Source organism: Colobus angolensis, unplaced genomic scaffold (genome assembly GCF_000951035.1).
Source record: "Colobus angolensis palliatus isolate OR3802 unplaced genomic scaffold, Cang.pa_1.0 Scaffold32, whole genome shotgun sequence".
Taxonomy (NCBI): Eukaryota; Metazoa; Chordata; class Mammalia; order Primates; family Cercopithecidae; genus Colobus; species Colobus angolensis.
Window position 1 is genome coordinate 2,758,694 of NW_012116488.1, and position 22,070 is coordinate 2,780,763.

The 22,070-nt window shown below is 51.0% G+C and overlaps 1 protein-coding gene across 1 annotated transcript in view; it reads left to right on the forward strand.

Annotated features, from left to right (window-relative positions):
* Window positions 1-22,070, forward strand: part of CDC42BPB (CDC42 binding protein kinase beta (DMPK-like)) — a 137,586-nt gene that overhangs the window by 53,898 nt on the left and 61,618 nt on the right. The window contains exons 3-5 of the mRNA XM_011951430.1: window positions 6,560-6,643; window positions 10,864-10,959; window positions 15,172-15,320. Coding sequence (XP_011806820.1) covers window positions 6,560-6,643; window positions 10,864-10,959; window positions 15,172-15,320 — 329 coding nt within the window. The remainder of the gene's footprint in view (window positions 1-6,559; window positions 6,644-10,863; window positions 10,960-15,171; window positions 15,321-22,070) is intronic.

Genomic DNA, 22,070 nt, shown 5'->3' on the forward strand with positions numbered 1-22,070 from the left:
GAGGGGACATAGTGAGAAGTGACCAGAAGACAAGAGTGTGAGCCTTCTGTCACGCCCGGGCAGGGCCACCAGAGGGCTCCTTGGTCTAGCGGTAACGCCAGCATCTGGGAAGATGCCTGTTGCCAAGCGGACCGTGTTCTAGCGGCAGCGGCAGTGCCCAGGAAAAACACCCTCTACTTAGCAGACCAGGAAAGGGAGTCTCCCTTTCCCCGGGGGAGTTTAGAGAAGACTCTACTCCTCCACCTCCTGTGGAGGGCGTGACGTCAGTCAGACCCGCCCGCAGTTATCCGGAGGCCTGACCGCCTCCCTGGGATGCTGTGCTTCAGCGGTCACGCTCCTGGTCCGCCTTCATGTTCCATCCTGTACACCTGGCTCTGCCTTTTAGATAGCAGTAGCAAATTAGTGAAAGTCCTAAACGTCTCTGATATGCAGAAATAATGGCGTAAGCTGTCTCTCTCTCCTCTCTTTCTCTCTGCCTCGGCTGCCAGGCAGGGAAGGGCCCCCTGTCCAGTGGACACGTGACCCACATGACCTTGTGACCCACATGACCTTACCTATCACTGGAGATGGCTCACACTCCTTTCCCTGCCCCTTTGTCTTGTATCCAATAAATATCAGCACAGCCTGGCAGTCGGGGCCGCTGCCGGCCTCGGTGTCTTGGTGGTAGTGCTGCCCGGGCCCAGCTGCCTTTGCTTTTATCTCTTTGTCTTGTGTCTTTATTTCTACAATCTCTCGTCTCCACACACGGGGAGAAAAGCCCACCGATCCTGTGGGGCTGGATCCTACAATCTTGTTGGACTTAGGGCCCACCCTATTCCAGCAGGTGCCCTTGTCTTCACTGGTTACGTCTGTAAGGACCCTGTTTCCAAATGAGGTGACAGTCACAGGTTCTGAGCAGCCATGAGTTTTGCTGGGGACACTGTCCAGCTTGGTCCAGGGCCCGCAGAAACCTGACTGAGTTTTCTCATCTGTGAAGTGTGGATAATAACAGAATTTCTCTCAGAGAGTCCGAGAGAGGAGGTCAGGAAGAGCCGTGTAAAGTGCCTGAGTGGTGGATATTACTGTTACAGACGCCACAGGGCCTCTCCGGGACTGCCGTGGGTGTCCAGGGAGACCTCCGGCACTTTTAGGACCAGTGTTGGCTTGGAGAATGTCTTGTGTTCCTCCAGCTGCCCTGTGGCTCCCACATGCAGGCAGGTGGAGCTCAGCGGTCACTCACCTCACACACTTGTGTCCTGCGCGTGGGCTGCGGGCGCCCGTCAGTTGCTCTCTCAGTAGGTGTCCACCTGTTGGCTTTGACCAGGAGACTTTTGCAGTGGTGATGTTGGCTCTGATAGATACTGAAGTACCTATTGCGTGTTGCATAATGATGGGGATACCGTCGGAGAAATGTGTTGTTAGGTGGCTTTTGTCATTGTGCGAACATGACAACAGCACGGCACAGACTCAGATGGCAAAACCTACCCTGCACCTAGGCCACGTGGCACAACCTGCTGCTCCTGGGTTACGTATCTATGCAGGGTGCAACAGTTCCGAACCCTGTAGGCAGCTGTGGCACAGTGGTTTTTGTGTATCTATTTTTATTTATTTTTTTGAGATGTAGTCTCGCTTTGTTGCCCAGACTGGAGTGCAGTGGCACAATCTTGGCTCATTGCAACCTCCGGCTCCTTGGTTCAAACAATTCTCTTGTGTCAGCCTCCTGAGTGGCTGAGATTACAGGCACCCGCCACCACATCTGGCTAATTTTTGTATTTTTAGTAGAGATGAGATTTCACCATGTTGGTCTGGCTGGTCTCAAACTCTTGATCTCAGGCGATCCGCCTGCCTCAGCCTCCTAAGGTGCTGGGATTACAGGCGTGAGCCACCGCGCCTGGCCATATTTATGTATCTAAACATGGAAAAGATTCGGTAAAAGTATAGTAGTGTAATCTCACAGGATCACTGTTATGTATGTGGTCCGTTGTCGGCCGAAACACTGTTACCAAGTGCATGACTGCAGAGGCTCAGGACCATCCTCTGTGCCTGTTAGTATAAATGTTCACTTTCCAAAACTTGTCAGGTACGAAATATTTTTAAACATACACTTTTTTGAAAGTATAACTTAGTGCAATACCCCAATCAATTAAAATTTTATATGGGTATCAACTGATTAGACTAAATTGTTGGTTTTACTGTTTTACTTGTAGCTAAACCATTTACACAGCTGGTGAAAGAAATGCAGCTTCATCGAGAAGACTTTGAAATAATTAAAGTAATTGGAAGAGGTGCTTTTGGTGAGGTAAGATGAACTTCATTTTGTTAACTTTGCCTAAATTGCCAAGACATCAGCAGCTTCCATTTCACATCAGCAGCTTCCATTTTTATGGACCTGTACATTGGTTTGGGGATGAGGTAATTGGTATCATTTGGAGAGTTTGTTTTTTCCTATCTCTCTTTCTAGATGAGGTCTCACCGTGTTGCCCAGGCTGGACTTGAACTCCTGGGCTCAAGTGATATCCCCACCTCGGCCTTCCGAGGAGCCGGGGAGAAAATCTGAAAGATAGAACGAAGAGAAAGGAAACTTGGAAGCTTCTGACTAACCTGGGATATTGTTGGGACCAAAAATAATTTCTTCAGATGTAGTTTTTGTTTTTGAGATAGAGTCTTGCACTGTCACCCAGGCTGGAGTGCAGTGGTGCCATCTTGGCTCACGGCAACCTCTGCCTTCTGGGTTCAAGCTATCCTCATGCCTCAGCCTCCCGAGTAGCTGGGACTACAGGTGCTGACACCACACCTAGCTAATTTTTGTATTTATTGTAGAAATGAGGTTTTGCCGTGTTGGCCAGGCTGGTCTCGAACTCCTGGCCTCAAGTGAGCCACCCGCCCAGGCCTCCCAAAGTGCTGGGATTACAGGTGTGAGCCCCCGCGCCCAGCCTTCTGACATAGTTTCTGAAACTCCATTTGTTAATTGAATTTTGACTTCTTGGCATTTTCCAAAAAACACAGAGAGGGTTGAATAGCAGCTGTTTGCATGCTCTATGCTTGCTTGCCATTGACACACCTAGTGTGGCTCTGGGTCCTGTTGGCTTTGCCTAGGGCTAGAGGGCCAGCCATGCGGGTGCAGCTGGAGAGGCTCACCAGGTCCCTTGTATGGGGCTAGGAGCCCTGCCCTGGGAGGCCCGTGGCACGGTGTGGCCTTGCCTTCCAGGCCGTCTCCACAGACCTGCCTTGGCCTCGCAAGACGGTTCTGGCAGGACCAAGGGAGAGGTCAGCCTCCCTCAGCGGCTGCGGGACTGCCTCAGGTGGTTTGACAGTGAGTCACCGGAAAAGCTTTGCTTCTTAAACTGTGCAGTGCCTTAGCACCTATGCCGAGGTTTGATCTGAGCTCTCCTCGGCTGGAGAACTATGCCGGTTGGTTCACTGAGGAAAAATCAAACAAGAAAACACCCTGTGTCACATCCCAGCAGCAGGTGTGCTCTGCCCACAGCAAACCTACTGGACACAACTACAAAGCGAGATGGCCTTTACCGTGCAGGACACGCGCTTTCCAACGTGCAGGCGTGAAAGAAGGCAACTCAGTACTTCAGGGAAATAGCCCCCGTCTTGCAGCACCATCCCTGTGAATGAGTCTCGCCAGAGGAATGGGGAGGAGAGCAGTCCCTCCAAGGCTCATCCCGGGTGACTGGAGCTCCCAGTTTATCTCGTATAGACCCTGGATCCAGGCCTCACCAGCCAGAGTCAATTTACCACGGGCCAGGATGAGGCAGATTGTTTGTTTGTGTTGTTTGAGATAGGGTCTTGCTCTGTCACCCAGGCTGGAGTGTGCTGGCCTGATCACAGCTCACTGCAGCCTCTGCCACCCAGACTCAGGTGATCCTCCTTTCTCAGCCTCCTGAGTAGCTGTGACTGCAGGCATGTGCTACCACGCCCGGCCAATTTTTTTTATTATTTGTAGAAAAGGGGTGTCACTATGTCACCCAGACTGGTCTTGAACTCCTGGACTCAAGCAGCTCTCCCGCCCCAGCCTCCCAAGTAGCTGGGGCCACAGGCGTGCACCACCACACCCAGCTAGGTGTTTTCCTTTTTTCTTTTTAGTAGAGACAGGGATCTCGCTGTGTCGCCCAGAATAGTCTTGAATTCCTGGGCTCAAGTGATTCTCCTGCCTCTGCCTTCCAGAGTGCTGGGATTATAGGCATGAGCCGCTGTACCTGGTTGAGAAAGCCTTTAAAAAATAAAAACGGATTGCATTAAGTGATTCCCTGTCTGCCTGCTACCAAGCATTAAGCTGCGCCAGGTGTGAGGGCTTGGAGGTGAGCAGGGCCCAGGCCACACAGAGCCTTTCAGCCATGGCCAGACTTTCCAGAGTGCAGTTAGGAGGGAGGGAGAGGCACACCAGGGCAGAGACACGACCAAGGGAAATGAAGGAATGAGAGAGAAAATTGTTTTAACAGAATAGTTTACAGTTATTTTTAGTACTCTTTTTTGCCAAAGAACTTAATGCGAAACTCAGTTTCGTGTGAGTTGCAGAGAAGATAACACGGATCGCTTTTTGAGCTCCTCCTGATTGAAGGGAGCCTGTCCCTCCCACGTGGCCTTTGCTTCTTGGATTCGCTCCTTGGTCTTGTTCTCTTGGAGCCTCAGGGTCCGTATCTGTGCGAGATGGATTTTAGAAATCTCCCGCAGCTGGGGTCGCGTGAGGGTGAAGTGGGGGTGCAGATGTGCGGCTCAGCACCATCTCTGGCACGCAGAACGTGCCCGGTGAATGGCAGCTCTCACGGTGACTCTATGATGTGACTGTGTGGTAGTTGATGTTAGAAACAGGGAGGTAGGTGATGATGCCATTTAAGAACTCTTCAGGCCATGGCTGCCACAGGCACGGGGACATGCTGGCTGCTTGCCGTTGGCAGCCAGAAGGTAGGGAAGCCACTGTCACTGCCAGTGAGTAGCTTACAGGAAGTGCTGAGGTGGAGACTTGGGCCTGTGCGTGAGTGACTTATGTAGGGTGGAATGTGCCAGACAGTGGTGCAGACATCTTGACGGGTGTTGGTAGTGATGGAGGAGCTCATTCAAGATTTGGTAGAGACTGAAAAGTCCAAGAGGACTTCCTGAAGGAGGTGGCGCTTGAGTTGTGTTTTAAAGAATGTGGCTGGTGGCCACACACTGAGTGCTGACTGTGCTCCACACCGTGCTGGGCACATTAAATGTCAGGACTCGTGGGTCCTCATAGCTGTCTCAGGAGGCCAGTCCTGCCCTTAACCTCTTGTAGTGGTGGAACCTGAGCCACAGAGAAGTGAATTTGCAAGAGTTAAACTCCAGAGCCCACGTGGCTAGTCTCTGCCTTTGTGAAGAAAAGGTTCTTGGTGCCGGAACTGGCACATGCTAGGCGGGTGGGGGGAGCCACATACAGAAGAGACAGGGTGGGGGGCACGGGTAGAAGGCACCGTCAGTGGTGGGACAGTGGCAGCCGCAGATAGAAGGCGGGCCGGGGGAGGGGGTGGTGGAGCAGGGAGTAGGGGCTGTTGAAAACAGACAAGCTTGGGAGGTAATCTTGAGTTTTTAAAAGGTGGGTTTTTTAGGGGGAGGGTTAAAATTTTTTTTTAAGTTTTTTTAAATTTTTTTTGAGACACAGTCTCGCTTTGTCACCGAGGCTAGAGTGCAGTGGCGTGATCTCGGCTCACTGCAACCTCTGCCTCTCAAGTTCAAGTTGTTCTCCTGCCTCAGCCTCCCGAGTAGATGGGACTACAGGTGTGCGCTGCCATGCCGGGGTAGTTTTCGTATTTTTAGTAGAGACGGGGTTTCACCATGTTGACCAGGCTGGTCTCAAACTCCTGACCTCAGGTGATCCACCCACCTTGGCCTCCCAAAGTGCTGGGATTACAGGTGTGAGCCACCTTGCCCAGCTGAATTTTTTTTTTTTTTGAGACAGAGTCTCACTGTGTCGCCCAGGCTGGAGTGCAGTGCCATGATCTCGGCTCACTGTAACCTCCCAGGTTCAAGCAATTCTCCTGCCTCAGCCTCCTGAGTAGCTGGGATTATAGAAGCATGCCACCACACCCGGCTTATTTTTTTGTATTTTTAGTAGAGATGGGATTTCACCATGTTGGACAGGCTGGTCTCAAACTCCTGGCCTCAAGTGATCCTCCTGCCTCAGCCTCCCAAAGTGCTGGGATTACAGGCACGAGCCACCGTGCCTAGCATCACTTAGCTATTTTAAAATGCACAGTACATTTGTCATTAACGACAGTTATCCTACTCTGCTATCAAACATTAGAAATTTTTTTCTGCCTTTGTTGTAAATGGAAATCTGCAGACGTAACCCAAAGTAGAGGGCAGTGAGCTACCACGTGCCCGCCACTCACAGTGAAGCTTTCGAATGCACAGGCAGGACCCTTCAGGTTGCAGTGGGGTCAAGTTTCGATGCATAAAAGGGCAAATCTTCATTTACATGGAAAACTTGGCTTTCAGTCACTGCTGGTTTTGCAGGCTCCTAGGCTGTTTTCACCACAGTGTGGTTGGTTCCAGCATGCTAGCCTTTTGTTCTGGGAACCACATCTTTGTTCAACTCACATTTGCATTGCAGGTTGCTGTTGTCAAAATGAAGAATACTGAACGAATTTATGCAATGAAAATCCTCAACAAGTGGGAGATGCTGAAAAGAGCAGAGGTAAGTATGGAGCTTGAAAAGCCATAGGAATGGGGTTTGGGATGAGCAGAAAGTGACTGTGAAGCCAGCTGGGGAAAAGCTGCAGTCACCCCTCAGCCCTGGGCCTCCCTTCGCCCAGGACAGAGCGAGCACTCTCTGCTGGGGAGGTCTCAGCCTCCTCCTGGCGCCTGTTGCTCCCTGCCTTGGCGATCCCTCGCTTGCTGGACACCGTTCCTGAGAGCGCACCCTCGACAATTTTGGCAGGGTTCTGTTTACTGTAAAGGCAAATAAAAAGCTTCAGGAGAGTTTTAGCATTGATTGCAGTTTTGCTCCATACACAAGAGGAATGAACACATTTGGACACTGCTCACATACAGAATGGGTCTTTAGAGTCCCACCTAGAGGAGCCTCACGGTTACAGATGAAAGTGGACCACTACTCAGCAGGCTTTGATCAGCTCCTGTTTCTTAGTTCAGTGTCAGTCTTCTTGGTGGCTGTTCCATGCCCCTGACCCCATCTCTATAGCCACGTGCTCAGCCCCTGGTCTCCCTCCTGCCTGCCCAAGGCAGGCCAGGCCTGCTGGGGAGCCCACGCTTTTTCTCTCTGGCCATCTTGAGTTTCTATCCTCGCCTGCCCTCTATCTTCCCTCCCCTACACTCAGAGCCCAGGCCCTTCGTGGCCAGTTGACCTGCTGCTTCCTGCTTCAGATCTGCTCCGTGCATCATGCTCCATCCGCTCCCGTGACTCCTGCCTCTGCCAGAAGGCAGTAGTCCCTCCTTGCAGGCTGCCGTTCATCACAATGGTTTGCTGTGGCCCCGTGTGTCTCTGACCCGCCGTGAGCGAGGCCTGTGCCTGGCAGCGCTGCGGCGGCTGTAGGCTGCTCCGCCCTGTGGTCAGCATTTGCTTCTGGTGTTGGATGCCTCTCAACGTGGCCACCTCCTCATTTTGGGAAGTCCTTCTTGGGTTTCTAGACCCTCTCCTCTTACCACTGTCACCCTCCTCCTAATTTGAGGTGACCCTTTCCTCTTTGGTCCTGGAATTTGTGCCTGTGTTGCCCATGATGGTTGACACCTTGGGCTGACAGCAGTGCAGCCATCAATTTGGGCCAGATCTCTCCAGGACCCTGGGTTTTGTTAACTTGGGGGTGTTACCAGTTCCTTGTGACTCAGTCATTCTGACTTTTCTCTCCTCCGCTCCAGACCCATTTCCCCTTTCCCTGCTGTGGCACCTAGCACAAGGTCTCGCACCCATTTGTTGCTCACTGAACACATGTTGGTTGACAAGAGTTAGCACCATTTTGCAGTCACCTTGGTCTCAAAATATCAGTGGCCTGTGATTGCTTCGGCTCCCTGCATCTCTCAGCTTCTGGGATGCACACGGTCTCCCTTCCTTCTTTGGGAGAAGCCTTTGCTCTCTTTGCCTCCATCCTCACTCAGTCATCTCACCGTATGCTTCCACTGGGCCTGCCTTCAGCCCCAGCAGCCCTTTCCCCACCCCGAACAGTGGCAAACATGGGAATGCTGTTGGAGCAGACTTTTAGGGGGAAAAAGTAGCTACTGTTACATGAAAGTGTGGAGAGGTATAAGGTGTTTGGTATTTACACAAATGTCATGTTAGATGAGTACATTTTAAAAGAGTAAATATTGCTGATTTAATTTGAATCTGGTTACACAGATCCAGTTTAACTGGCATGCTCAGAAAAGCCCAAGAATGTTTGCTAGTCGTGATGAGTATCCTGGAGTATGTATAATGGGCTCTATGTGTGTGTAAGAGATATAAATATGGTGCTAGTTGCAAATAATTTATCTTTTTATTTTTATTTCATAGAATTACTTTAAACATTAGATTTTATAATACTGATTTACAAATGATTAAAAGCATGAATTAAACAAGAGGTTGGTAGGTAGAAGAGTTGCTAAGCAGTGTAAGTTTATAATTTTTCCACCAGGCTAGGTCTTTATTTCATCTCACTTGTTTAAAAAATATTAAAAGTTTCTCTCTCTGCTCCTTAGACAAAGCTGCTGGATAATACATAAGTTTCCTGTCAGCAGGTCACCCTGCGGGCAGTCCCTAGTTTAAGAATGGGTTTTTCCTAAATGCTCTGGGCAGCTGCCAGGCAGGGCTTCAGGGAGTGTCTCCTAGAGGCGTTGGCGCAGATGCCGCAGATCCCCGGGGCAGCCTCGGCCTCCTGAGCCCACGGCCTCACCTCACCTGGGACTCAGCACTCCATCCCCATTTCTTTCTGGGGGTGTGTTCTGGAGGACAGGTGGACAGGCACACCGGGCCTCAGGTTTCCTTGTAGTTGTCCCTTCACCAGGCCCTTGTGGCCGTTGGCAGAGGGGTCGTGATGATTCCAGAACTGCTGGTCTCTGCATGTCTGGACATTAGCAAGCTGAATGCTGACCCCTGTCATGTTGTCATTAGTAGAACTGGGACACAGCTGCAACAACCATTTCATTTCTTTTTTCTTTTTTTTTTTTCTTTTTTGAGACAGAGTCTCTCCCTGTCGCCCAGGCTGGAGTGCAGTGGTGCAATCTTGGCTCACTGCAACCTCCGCCTCTTGGGTTCAAATGATTCTCCTGCCTCAGCCTCCTGAGTAGCTGGGATTACAGGCACCCGCCACCACGCCTAGCTCATTTTTGTATTTTTAGTAGAAACAGGGTTTCACCATGTTGGCCAAGCTGGTGTCGATCTCCCGACCTTGTGATCCATCCGCCTTGGCCTCCCAAAGTGCTGGGATTACAAACATGATGAGTCACTGTGCGCAGCCAACCATTTCATTTTAAAAGAAAACCCTTTTTTTTCTTGTTTTAGAGACAGGGTCTCACTCTGTTACTCTGTTGTACGGGCTAGAGTACAGTGGTGTGATCTCGGCTGGGCTCATCGATCTTCCCACCTCAGCCTCTTGAGTAGCTGGGACTGCAGATGGGTGCCACCACACCCAGCTAATTTTTAAGATTCTTTGTAGAGACAGGGTCTCACTATGTTGCCTAGGCTGGTCTCAAACTCCTGGGCTCAAGTGATCCTCCCTCCTTGGCCTCCCAAAGTGCTAGGATTATAGCGTGAGCCACCATGGCCAGCCTGAAAGGAAAACTTTTTAAAGTTTACTTAGTAAAAGAAAACCTTGTAGAAGAAACAAGTTTCAGAGGTCACTGTGAGACTCAGCTGAGAGCCAGTCAGAACCGTGCCCTCGTGCCTCACATAGCAAGCTCTCCATAATGTACTTATATTTTTGTTAAGCTTGACAAGTTTCAAATGTAAGACAGTTTAAATCTTGTTCTGTGCTCAATAAAGAAGAAATCATGTTAAAATTTTGCCAAAGGCGTGGTGACTTTTTTTTTTTTTCTTTTTTTGAGACAGTCTCGCTCTGTGGTCCAGGCTGGAGTACAGTGGTGCAATTTCTGCTCACCACAACCTCTGCCTGCTGGGTTCAGGCAGTTTTCCTACCTCAGCCTCCCGCGTAGCTGGGATTACAGGTACCTGCCACCACGCCTGACTAGTTTTTCTAGTTTTTAGTAGAGGTGGGGTTTCATCATGTTGGCCAGGCTGGTCTTGAACTCCTGACTTCAGGTGATCCACCCACCTTGGCCTTCCAAAGTGCTAGGTTTACAAGTGTGAGCCACTGCACTCAGCCAGGCCTGGTGACTTTTAAACAGAGATGCCACCTGGGCATTAAAACTCTCCTGGAAGCCATAGCAGGATAGAGGGCAGCTTCTCGCCCTGTGCTGCTGGCCGTAGGCCTTCCTCGTGGAGTCTGTCACAATCGTGTCATCCCTATACTGTGATTTCAGCAAACGTGTGTGCCCTGTGCTGCCAGCTGCATGGCAGCTCAACAGTGGGTATAGGACGGAGAGGGCAGACACGTGGGGCCGCCCATGCCATGGATACTTGGCGGAGGTTGATCTGGTAGAGAAGTCAGGTGGTGCCGGGTGGGAGGAGTCCAGTGAGGAATCCACATGAGGGTGGGGTGAATCTTAAGTGTCGGCCACAGAAATGGTGCCTGTGGGACAGCAGGGTGCAAGGGCGTCCTCAGCAGCCCTTGGAAGTGCACAGGGGTTGGGAGAGGAAGGGATGAGGGATGACTCAGCCTCTGCAGTCTCGGGGTGGTGCACAAGGAGGAGCCTGGAAGGCAAGGACACCATGGCTGGAGCCGCTGTCCCAGCAGGGATCCCGAGACTGGCAGTACGCTCTCTGACCTACTTCCCAGTAAACACAGACTGACGCCCCTCATTGCTTTGCAGACCGCGTGCTTCCGAGAGGAGCGCGACGTGCTGGTGAACGGCGACTGCCAGTGGATCACCGCGCTGCACTACGCCTTTCAGGACGAGAACCACCTGGTAGGTTGCACGGCCAGAGACTTGGTCAGGGCATTCGCTCTGGCTTTGTTCCTTTATGCTGTCATTAAAAATTCAGTAAGACAACATGGAACTGACATTTTAAAAATGTGTATTGGACTGGATAAAATGGAGGGGCTTGTTTTCATACAGTAATTGTCAGGTAGAACTTTTTAAAAATAAACCTGTGAAAGTAAGGACTTCGTTTTTTGCTAATCACTAGAGAAGCTGATTAGTTCGTTTGCTGGGTTTGTTACATTTAAATCATCTGGGAGTTTGAAACACTTTGAATCTTGGATTATTGGGAATAAGGAACTGCAGTGGGGATTCAGCCATGTGGACGTTTTTGCCTCCATCTCATCTTGGGCTGAGTCAGGGAGTGCCTCTCGTGTGCCTGCAGCCCTCTTGTCGTCCCGCGGTGGGGCAGCTGCCCCAGGCCCTTCTGACAGGTTTTAGGTGACTCTTGGTCTCACGCCGCCTGTGTATTTTTCTGACTTACACAGGGCTTCCTTTCAGGACGGACGGAGCAGCCTCATGGCGCACATGCGTGCGCATCGTCAAGTGCGTTCGCCTCTACTGCACTCTAAGGCAGCTGACTTAGCGGTGAAGGGGAAACCAGCCCTTGGTCTCGGCCGCTGAGTGGCCCGCAGACCGCCTTGTTCAGGACTTTTTATTCCTAGAATGACTCTCCAGCTTTGCCTGAACCTAAAAGTGTCCACTGCTGGAGCTCTGGGTGGACGGGACACCTGCAGACTTCAGAGAAGCAGGTCTGAGCCCGACTCATTCCCAGTGGCACCGTTTCTGCAGCGGTGGCGAGAGGGGTGTGGTCGCTGTGGTCACCGAACCTCAGGGCAGGGACCCGAGGCTTCCTTTTCCACGACAGCCAACGCGTGTGTCCACCTGAAGCTTCTGGGTGTGCGCTCCGCTGGTTCACAGCAGATGGAGTAGTGTCGGATCCTTCCATTCACCCTGCGTAATCCTTGAAGCATCAGAGAAAGCCCTGAGATTTGAACACCCAGGATTAGAGAAAAGAGTGTGCTGATTATTTAGACTTTACATATATGTGTTTGCCCAGCAGAGGGGGCAGCTGGTGTTTGTTGAGCACTTAGGACATTTCAGGCCCACAAGGGTCCCCGTCAGGCTTCCCAACGACCCAGTGATTCCACCGTTTCATAAGGGGGTGTCTGGGGCAGAGAGAGGCAAAGTCACTTGCCCAAAGTGACCACATGGATGACAGCCCCTGTGTCCTAGTCCCAGCTCTAGCCTGGCAAGCAGGTTCCGGGTCCTCTGCTCTGGGGCCATCTCCACATAAACCCCCCCCCCCCGCTTCCTGCTCAGTGTCCCTGCTCCTGGGACCCTGGTGGACTGTCTCCAGTTCATTTCCACTTTTGATAAGAACTGAGTGAAGTTTCTAAGGAGTACAGGCAACTGGGATCTGTACGAAGGAAGATAATGCTGCTTGTTTTGTTTCTAATATTTTTCTGAAATTAGCATGCTGCCATCTAAAATGTTAGCTGTTGCCGGGTGTATTCTAAGTTAAGACACATCAGTTAGGAGCCCCTGTGAAGATTCCATGTTCTCGAGGTTTTGGAGTTGCCCAGGTAGAAGTACCATGAAAATTAAGGATGACAGAACAAAGGCGAGGCCTCGGAAGCTTTCTGGCCCGTGTCTGCGGGGCTGGCTTCTGCAATGCACACCTGCCGCCTTGAGCAGGGGTGTTGAGGGTTAGGCCAGTTCCCCTTCCTATGGTTGTAAGGCTGGCCGGAGTGCAGGCTGGTGTCAGGTGCCTCTCATAGTGATAGGGAAACATGGGTTCCTCTGGCCACCCACCGGTTCTGGGTGGGTTCTGCTACAGTTTGTATTGGAGCTATCTCGCGGAGTTTTATCAAAATTAGACCTGTTGGACTGCTAACTGAAACTTACTGGCTTAACTCAGCACCCCGCGTTCTGTGACAGAACAGGCTAGGTCTGGTTCTCATTCTGGAGTGGGTCTCTGCCGTCTACCTCACGAGCTCCCGCGTTAGCTTTCCTCACAGACCGTGTTCCAGGAGACCATTGATCAGACCCAGTGCTGCTGTAGGATGCTCCTGCTCATCTTAGAATTCTAGGCAGACGTGGACACGGCCGGGGCTCAGCTAGTAAGGGCTTGACTCAACCCCACAGCTTTCTTCACAGGCCCGAGGGCCTGGCCCTTCGCCCTTCGTTCACGGCATCTCCCTGGCCCCTGTGTGTCTGTCAGCCCCGGCGTCTCGCTCTGGAATGCCTTCAATGCCTCTCTCCACTGCCCTCTGCACACAGCGGCACCTCCATGCCTGGGCTTCTGAACGTAGTTGGGGAACATCACCCACTCACTGCTCTGAGAGCAGGGCTGCAGCCCCCACTGTGGCCGGCCCTCCCCATTTGGCAGGCTCCAGCGTGCCACTGCCACTTTCCTCCTAGCCGCTTTGCACGCACCCCTTCATCTGGAGCACAACCCTGGCTCTCATCAGGCCTTTGCTTGGCAGCCTCTGGCCGGGCCACCTCACCAGGGGACCTGCGGTCGGCTGGCACTCACCACTGCCTGCTCTCTGTGCTGACCACGGTCTCTCCCGCCCCCAGTGTGAGCTCCGCTGAGCCAGGGACCTTGCTGTCTCGTGCATGCCAGTGCCCCCGTTGCCAGAGGGGCCAACAGGGCCACGGTGAGGGTCCACAAGCAAATGAACAAACTGAAAAACTCGGCGGGGAAGGACAGGCAGTGCCTGAGCCAGGGCAGGGAGGCTGAGGCTGCCCTTGGTGGCGGCTTGAGGAAGGCTCCACAGGGCGGGACAGCTGTGGAGAGGCTTGGAAGGGATGAGAGTTTGCTGGTAAAGATTCTTTTGAGAGCAAGGACCTAAAATGAAGGCTTCTGTCATTTCCTCTGATCTAGCTGGGCCCCTCCCTTTCTCAGACAAGCCCCACCCGTGTGGCGCTTCCCTTCCTTTGGAGACACGCAGTCTGGTTGGATGTGATGGGCGTGGAGTCTGACTGTTGGGCCCAGGTCTTTGCTCGGTCCTTGCCTGCTGGGCGACCCTGGGCCCATCCCCAAGCCTCCCATGTTGATGGGGTCTTGGTGCCGGAGGCTAGGGTAGGTGGGAGCGTGAACAGGACAGCACTGGCCTGCGTCTCACAGCCTGGGCCCGAGCGTAGGCCTTCATGGTGACAGAAGCTGATATGATTGGGTTCTCAATAAATACTACAGGGTCACTGCCCCAACTGATAACAGGGCGTTTCCTCCCTGTGTGGGTTGGTTAAAAGCTAGCTGTCCAGACCAGAGCATCCATCTCATCACAGGAAATTTGCACCAAGGAAGGCAGCTCCTGTGAGGTGCAGGCCACGTGCTTCCCCAGCAGTCCCTGAGGCACAGTGGTCCCGGAGATGGAGGTATTGGCTGCCACCCTGACTCTGGCTATGATGGTCTTACCTGTCCTGGGCCTCTCTGACCTGTGAGATCTCCCCACTGGGGCCTCCACAGACTGTGGGCTTTGTGGTCTGAACTTTCTAAGTGCTGCAAGAGACAGGCTGTCCTCAGGCAGAGCTCCACACAGGCTCACCTCGGGGTCGCCCACTCCGAGCACATGGCTGGCCCGGTGGGGAGGGAACTAGCAGGGAAGTGACGGGTTCAACCCTGTTAGCAGATGTTTTTTCTTCCGATACTCCAATTTCTACTTAAGCAGGAGCTTTTCTGAGGTTTCTGTTGGAGTGAACCTATAAGTAATTATTTTTCGGCTCTTTTATGATATAATCTTTCCAATAAGAACTGCTGATACCATTTGTGATGTTAGATACTTCGCCTCCATTCTGTGGTCTGGTCCGTAACATGAGGGCCATAGGATTATTTTTAAATAATTATTTTTAAACCCATAGGATTGATGGGCTATTAACTGTGCTTCTGCTTTGGGTCACTAGCTTTTAGAGTGCCCTCTCCAACATCAAACCCTTTCAGCATTCCTCCCATTGATTAAATATATCACTTACTGAAGTCCGCTCTCTGCCATATGCACACCTGAAGATGGCGGCATCGTGGACACGTCGGGGCATGCCTTCCAGAAGGAGGGTCTCGGGTGACAGAAGAGCAGCTGAGATGCCACGAGCCAGACCTGGAGCCTGAGAACCTCACCATGAAAGGCTGGCCTTTAATTGTCAGGTTTGGTGGTGACTAAATGTGGTATTCTCTCCCCTTCTCTTTACAATTTGTAGTACTTAGTCATGGATTACTATGTGGGTGGTGATTTACTGACCCTGCTCAGCAAATTTGAAGATAAGCTTCCAGAAGATATGGCGAGGTTCTACATTGGTGAAATGGTGCTGGCCATTGACTCCATCCATCAGCTTCATTACGTGCACAGGTAACCAGCTTCTGATATATTTTATGGAAACCACGTTTAATTGTTAAAATAATCCTTTCAGAGCTCCCAAGTCCAGGCCACCCCAGGAAGCCATGTAGGTCGTGAGTCCCCACATTGAGCTGCCGCAGCACAGACTGATTTGCCCACCTCACCGTCTTCCAGCCCCAGCACCCAGTGGATCCCAGCTCTCATTGTTGCAGTTGTGATGGTCTAACTCCTGTCAGCTGAAGCCACTGTGTCTTTTGACATTTATTTGACGTTAACTCAACCTCTCCCCGCCTGAGACCCCCCCCTCCCTGAAATGCCTGTGCTCCCTGGGGCTCATGTGGGGCTCGGGGTCCTCTGTCTCTACCACCCGATACCCCCTCCCTAAAATGCCGGTGCTCCCTGGGGCTCATGTGGGGCTCGGGATCCTCTGTCCCTACCACCCTGAAATGCCTCATGTGGGGCCTGGGGCCCTCTGTCTCCACGTCTTTCTCAACTCTGCTCTTCTCTGTGCCGTGCTGACCCCTGAAGGGCCCCAGGAAACACAAAGGAAAGATGGGCTTGAGGAAGAGGCTCCCGTCACTACGACATGCAGGACTTGAGCTGAGAGAGCGTGTGGGGCAGAAGCCTGAAGCAGCTCCCTCTCCTGCTCTCCGGGGCCCCCTCTCCCTTCTCGGCTGGAAGGGCAGCTCCCCAGTGACTCAGCCACGGAGTCCACGTCTTCGCCTCCCTCTTGTCGTGAGACTCAAAAGATTCAGTCCTGTGGTTTGTTTTGGTTTTTGTTTTTAAAAACTAGTTTTACTTGTGTGTTTATTACAAGATAATTTTACGATAATAGGTTTAAAAAGTCAAACAGTTCTATAGAGCCTCCAACCAAAACCAAGCCCAGCCCTGGCCCCACTGATTATAGTTGGTCAGATAACTATTGTAAACTTGTAAAATTATTTTTCCAGCATCTACCTTCATGTGTCTTAAGTCACAGGTTTATATTGCTAATTTCTTTGTTTTCTTTTTTGGCCTTAGATCACATCTATTAAATTGAAATTGTAACTCTTTTACATAATTACCTCTTTCTCTCTGTCACCTATCTCTCCCACATACACTTCCAAACTCTCTTCCCTTCTCCCGCATCGTCCTTTTTATTTTGATTTTGATATATTTTTTAGGATGGAGTCTTGCTCTGCCACCCAGGCTGCAGTGTAGTAGCGTGATTTCACTCACTGTAGCCTCTGCCTCCTGGGTTCAAGAGATTCTCCTGCCTCAGGCTCCTGAGTAGCTGGGACTACAGGTGCCCAACACCACGCCCGCTAATTTTTTTTTTTGTTTTTGAGACGGAGTCTCGCTCTGTTGCCCAGGCTAGAGTACAGGGGTGCCATCTCGGCTCACTGCAAGCTCCGCCTCCCAGGTTCACGCCATGCTCCTGCCTCAGCCTCCTGAGTCACTGGTACTACAGGGGCCCACCACCACGCCCAGCTAATTTTTTGTATCTTTTAGTAGAGATGGTGTTTCACCATATTAGCCAGGCTGGTCTTGATCTCCTGACCTCGTGGTCCACCCGCCTCAGCCTCCTAAAGTGCTGGGATTACAGGCATGAGCCACTGCGCCCAGCCTAATTTTTTTGCATTTTTAGTAGAGATGAGATTTTGCCACTTTGGCCAGGCTGGTCTTGAATTCCTGACCTCAGGTGATCCACCCGCCTCAGCCTCCCGATGTGCTGGGATTACAGGCATGAGCCACCGCGCCCGGCCCCACGCCATCCTGATTAGTATGGTTAAAAACCATGCTTTTAGCTATGGTTCAGTCAGCGTTTGGTGTTGATAATACTATGACTGTGTAACTATGACAGCAGAATTGTAGTCGAGAGCTACACTTACATAAACTTTTGCTTTCTCTGGAGTTGATAATTGCCTTGCTTTTTGTTAGTTTTTCTTTGTAGCTGTCACTAATTTGTCCCCAGATATTATGGCCATGTTGCGAAGCTCCGTACCTGGACATACATCGGGTAGGCTCGGTCTGGTTTTCTTTGGCACTGTCCCTTCCATCATTCCCCTCCTCTCTTCCGCATTGGCTCCTTGTTTGTTCTGTGCTACACTCATTCTGAGATGGCTTTTCAAGTGCAGAGATTCCCTCTCCCTTTCTGGGATTGGCTCCCTGGTTTTACAAGTCATTCATTTTTCTTTTTCTTGGCTTTTAGTTTGGCTTGGTAGTGCATGTCCTTCGGTGGTATCTGGAATGGGGTATATGAGATCGTTTTTTGAGATCAGTGTCTTTATTCCATGTGTGTCCGTGACTGGTGCTTTATCCAGTGTGGAGTTTTTGGTTGTAAACCACTTTCCCTTTGGAACTTTGCAGGCATCACGTGTGCCTGTGCCTTCCACCTTGGGGCTGCTCTTGATAGGTGGGAGGCCATTGTGGTCTCCATGGCTTTGTGTTCTGAGCTGTGGGCCTGTGCTCGGGCCCCCTCCGTGGTGATCAGGAGGCTTTCCCAAGCAGACACAGCCCCTCCTGTGTGGGGAGCGAGGGCGCCGCTGAGTTATAGCTCTTCCATCTTGCTGGAGTGCTGCCTCGTTGCTGGAGGAGGAAGTTGAGGCTAGAGAGGTGGGCGCCTTGCCTCAGCCACACTGCTGATGGCTTACACCTCCCAGCGCACAGGGAGCTGTCCTAAAAGAACAGACACTCGTTTAGTGCGATGAGATTGTGGACATTGCTTCTCTTTCTTTCTTTTTAAAAAATGTATTTCTTAACATAGTTATGCCTGCTTTTATAAGTTAGTATAAGGTTTTATTGATTGATTGATTGAGATGGAGTCTCACTCTTGTTAACCAGGCTGGAGTGCAATGGCGCGATCTCGGCTCACCACAATCTCCACCTCCCAGGTTCAAGCAGCTCTCCTGCCTCAGCCTCCCGAGTAGCTGGGATTACAGGCATGCACCACCATACCCGGCTAATTTTATATTTTTAGTAGAGATGGGGTTTCTCCATGTTGGTCAAGCTGGTCTAGGACTCCTGACCTCAGGTGATCCACCTACCTCGGCCTCCCAAGGTGCTGGGATTACAGGCATGAGCCACTGCGCCCGGCCTATAAGTTAGTATAGTTTTTAACAGTTAGATTTATATTCTCTTCTTGGTAGAACTTAATTCACAATAGAGAAATAAGTGTCTTTGTATTTATCACAGATCTCCAGGGAAATTAGTTTCACCACCTTTTTAATTGTTTTCTCCCCCTAAATAGAAAGCATTGTCCTCATTCCTTTTTTTTTTTTTGAGACGGAGTCTCACTCTGTCGCCCAGGCTGGAGTGCAGTGGCGCGATCTTGGCTCACTGCAAGCTCCGCCTCCCGGGTTCACGCCATTCTCCTACCTCAGCCTCCCGAGTAACTGGGACTACAGGCGCCTGCCACCATGCCCGGCTACTTTTTTGTGTTTTTAGTAGAGACAGGGTTTCTTTCACTGTATTAGCTAGGATGGTCTCGATCTCCTGACCTCGTGATCTGCCCGCCTCAGCCTCCCAAAGTTCTGGGATTACAGGCGGGAACCATCTTCATTCTCTTAATTGGCTGTGTAGAAGCTTTGCTCAGTCATTTGACCTCCAGGCATAGTAGACATCAAAATATGTAATTTAAAAAACTTTATTTTTCCCCCCAAATTAACTCATTATTCAGACTGAGTGCCCAGATGCAATCTAAAAATAGAGATGTTTCTAGGAGGCCTGTCTTACCCCAGTCTCAGGTGGGGACATTGTGAACATTTGGTAGGGTCAGAAAGAAATGTCATTGGCGCCAGAGTGGTGCCGCTGGCCGATGTAACTGTGGTTTGGAGCCTGTGCCACTGCGCTGCCGCTTGGGCCCCTTCCTGTGGTTGGTTAGGTGCTGTGGGGATTCCATCCCGCCAGGCAGGGGTCTGCAGCTTTCACAGCTGCTGCCTGGCTCCTGCAGCTGGACCCCAGAAGCTTTCTGGGTGAGGAAATCATGGGAGACCAGGACCCAGCGTGTGTACCTCACAGGTGTGTACAGCTCCTTCCTGAGAGGTCAGCCCCTGGTGATAGCAGGAAAGGCAGAGATCACGAATGACACAAAGGGTTTCAAAGAGAGAGAACATTGGCCAGACACACTGGCTCACGCCTGTAATCCCAGTACTTTGGGAAGCCAAGGCAGGTGGATCACCTGAGGTCAGGAGTTCAAGACCTGCCTGGCCAACATGGTAAAACCCTGTCTCTACTAAAAATACAAAAAATTAGCCAGGCTTAGTGATGAGTACCTGTACTCCCAGCTACTCAGGAGGCTGGGGTGGGAAAATCACTTGAACCCACGAAGTGGAGTTTGCAGTGAGCCGAGATTGTGCCATTGCACTCCAGCCTGGGCAACAAGAGTGAAACTCTGTCTCAAAAAAAAAAAAGAACATCCCATCCCCGAAGAGAGAGCAGAGAGTGTAGTGTGTGAACAAAATCAGAACAGAGTACAGATTTTAAGAAAAAGAGTATGTAGAAAACAAAAAGTCTTGGAAAATAAAAGCTAAAGTAAAAAGTTCAGTGGAAGAGGCAGAAGATGAAGTAGAGGAAATCTGGCCAAAAAAAAAAAAAAAAAAAAACCTGGGAGAGAAGGTCTGGTGGTCAGAGTGGCTCTCCCCAGGTTGGGGGCTGTGTGCTCTGGAGGCTGAGGTGCACCTGCTGTGGGAATCAGACTTCTGTTGGTTTTACAGCTGGAAGCTCCACAAGGGGAATGGTTGGAAGCAGGAGTTGACATCACTCAGAAATGGGACGGTGAGGGACAGAAGCAGCCTCCCTTTTCAGTGTGTCAGAGGAAGAGCTGGAAGGGAGAAATAAAGCCTGCGGTTCACCATGGCTCTTCCACCCCCACCTGCTGGATGCCACTGATGTTAGCCGGAATCTCAGCAGCTGGGAAAAAAGGCACTTGGGAAGCCTGGAGCTGCTGCTCAGCCCTGTGCCTGACTCTCCCCTGAAGATGCCACCGCTCCCTGGTTTTAGCAGAGAATCGACACAGGCAGTCCCAGCACAGTGGTCCATGGGGACCATCAGCTCTCTCAGTTGGCCTGGGGACCACCTGCCCATCTAAAGGCCTCGGCGGTTGGGAGCCATAGGCCAGCCCTTGCCTTGAACCTCCAGTGCTCTTCTGCCAGGAGAGCTTTCCTCACACAAACAGCAAGTTCACTTAAAAAAAATAAAATCAACCACCACCACATGTTTTAAATACAGAATTACACTGCACGGATGACCCCCAGAGCGTGCAAATGGCCAGCAGTTGAAGGCCCCTGGAAGGTACACAAGGAAGATGGCCTTCCTGAGACCCCTCCTCGGCCTGTCTTCTCAGAGTGTACTGGTGGTGGTGGTCCTGGGGTGGCCCCTGGAAAAACATCCCTATTTTTTAGGGAATTCCTGGCAGCCACGTCGTGTTTAGCCTGGACTCTGGTTGTTGTATTTCTGCTAACTCGGTCCATAGAACACCTGTTGTGGCGTGTCTCGGGGCCTCCTTACTCTATTCTGTGTCTTCCTAGCCTGTCTCAGGCCACTTGGGACATTTGTGTGTATGTGAAATTATGGTTATTTGCCTTAAACATTTTCCTGTGTAATCATTTCTCTGTTTCTCTGTGAATTGTCCTGCCTTCCATTCCCAAACCATAAAAGTGAAGCCCAGATGATGAGATTTTTGGGGAGAAGAACCAGTTTGTTCCAATCTAAATAAAGTAGTCTCATTGTCCTTGTCTTTAATCCGTTTCTTCCTGGCAGCCAGTTATAGTGCTTGTTGCAGAACCTCCTTGAGCTTCTCTTCATACTTGGTCCCGTATGCGTTGCATCAAGTCTTGCTTGTCATAAAACTGGTCCTCTTTTATTTACATGGGCAGCTCACAGAAGGGAGTGGAGGCCGGAGGCCATGGTGAAATGTTTGTGAGTTCGAGTGAGCACCTCCGAGCGCCCTGGTCATGGGGAGGGCAGGAGGAGGGGTTGGGTCTGCTTCTGCTTCCAAGAGTGTTGGTCTTTATTTCCACTCCCTTCCTCCCTCCTTTCCTCCATCCTTCCATCCTCTCATCTTTCCAACTCTCCCTCTCTCTTTCTGCCTTGCCCTCTTTTTTCATGGGAAAGGATTGCAGAAAAACTCGTGGACGTGGGAGAGTCTATTAGATGTCCCCAGAAGTGCTGTTAATGGACGTGCTCTTGGCCAGAAGCCTCGCATCCCATGTGGAGCGGCTGGTTGAGAACCCACCTGCAGCATCAGGTGCAGCGTCAGCACGCCCTTAGCACGTAGTCTTCAGAGCTGCCATACCTGGAAGGAGGCAGATACCTGCCTTTCTTCCCAACACTGGTGGAGTCTGTTGGGAAGTGAACGTAGTATATATAACGTATAAAGAAGAATTTGTTCCTCTGAAGCAAATTTAATTGAGATGTATTTAAATAAGTATAGTAGACACTTCCAAGAAAAGAGGATTTTTATTAATGAAAATAATATGTTCAGCAGATGGGCCAGGCACGGTGGCTCACGCCCGTAATCCCAGCACTTTGGGAGGCTGAGGTGAGTGGATTGCTTCAGCTCACAAGTTCAAGACCAGCCTTGCCAACATGGCAAAACCTCTTCTCTACTAAAAATACAAAAAACTAGCTGGGCATGGTAGTGCACGCCTGTAATCCCAGCTACGAGGGAGGCTGAGGTATGAGAATCGCCTGAAAACCCAGGGAGTCGGAGGTTACAGTGAGCTGGGATTGTGTCACTGTACTCCAGCCTGGGTGACAGAGTGAGGCTCTGTCTCAAAAAAA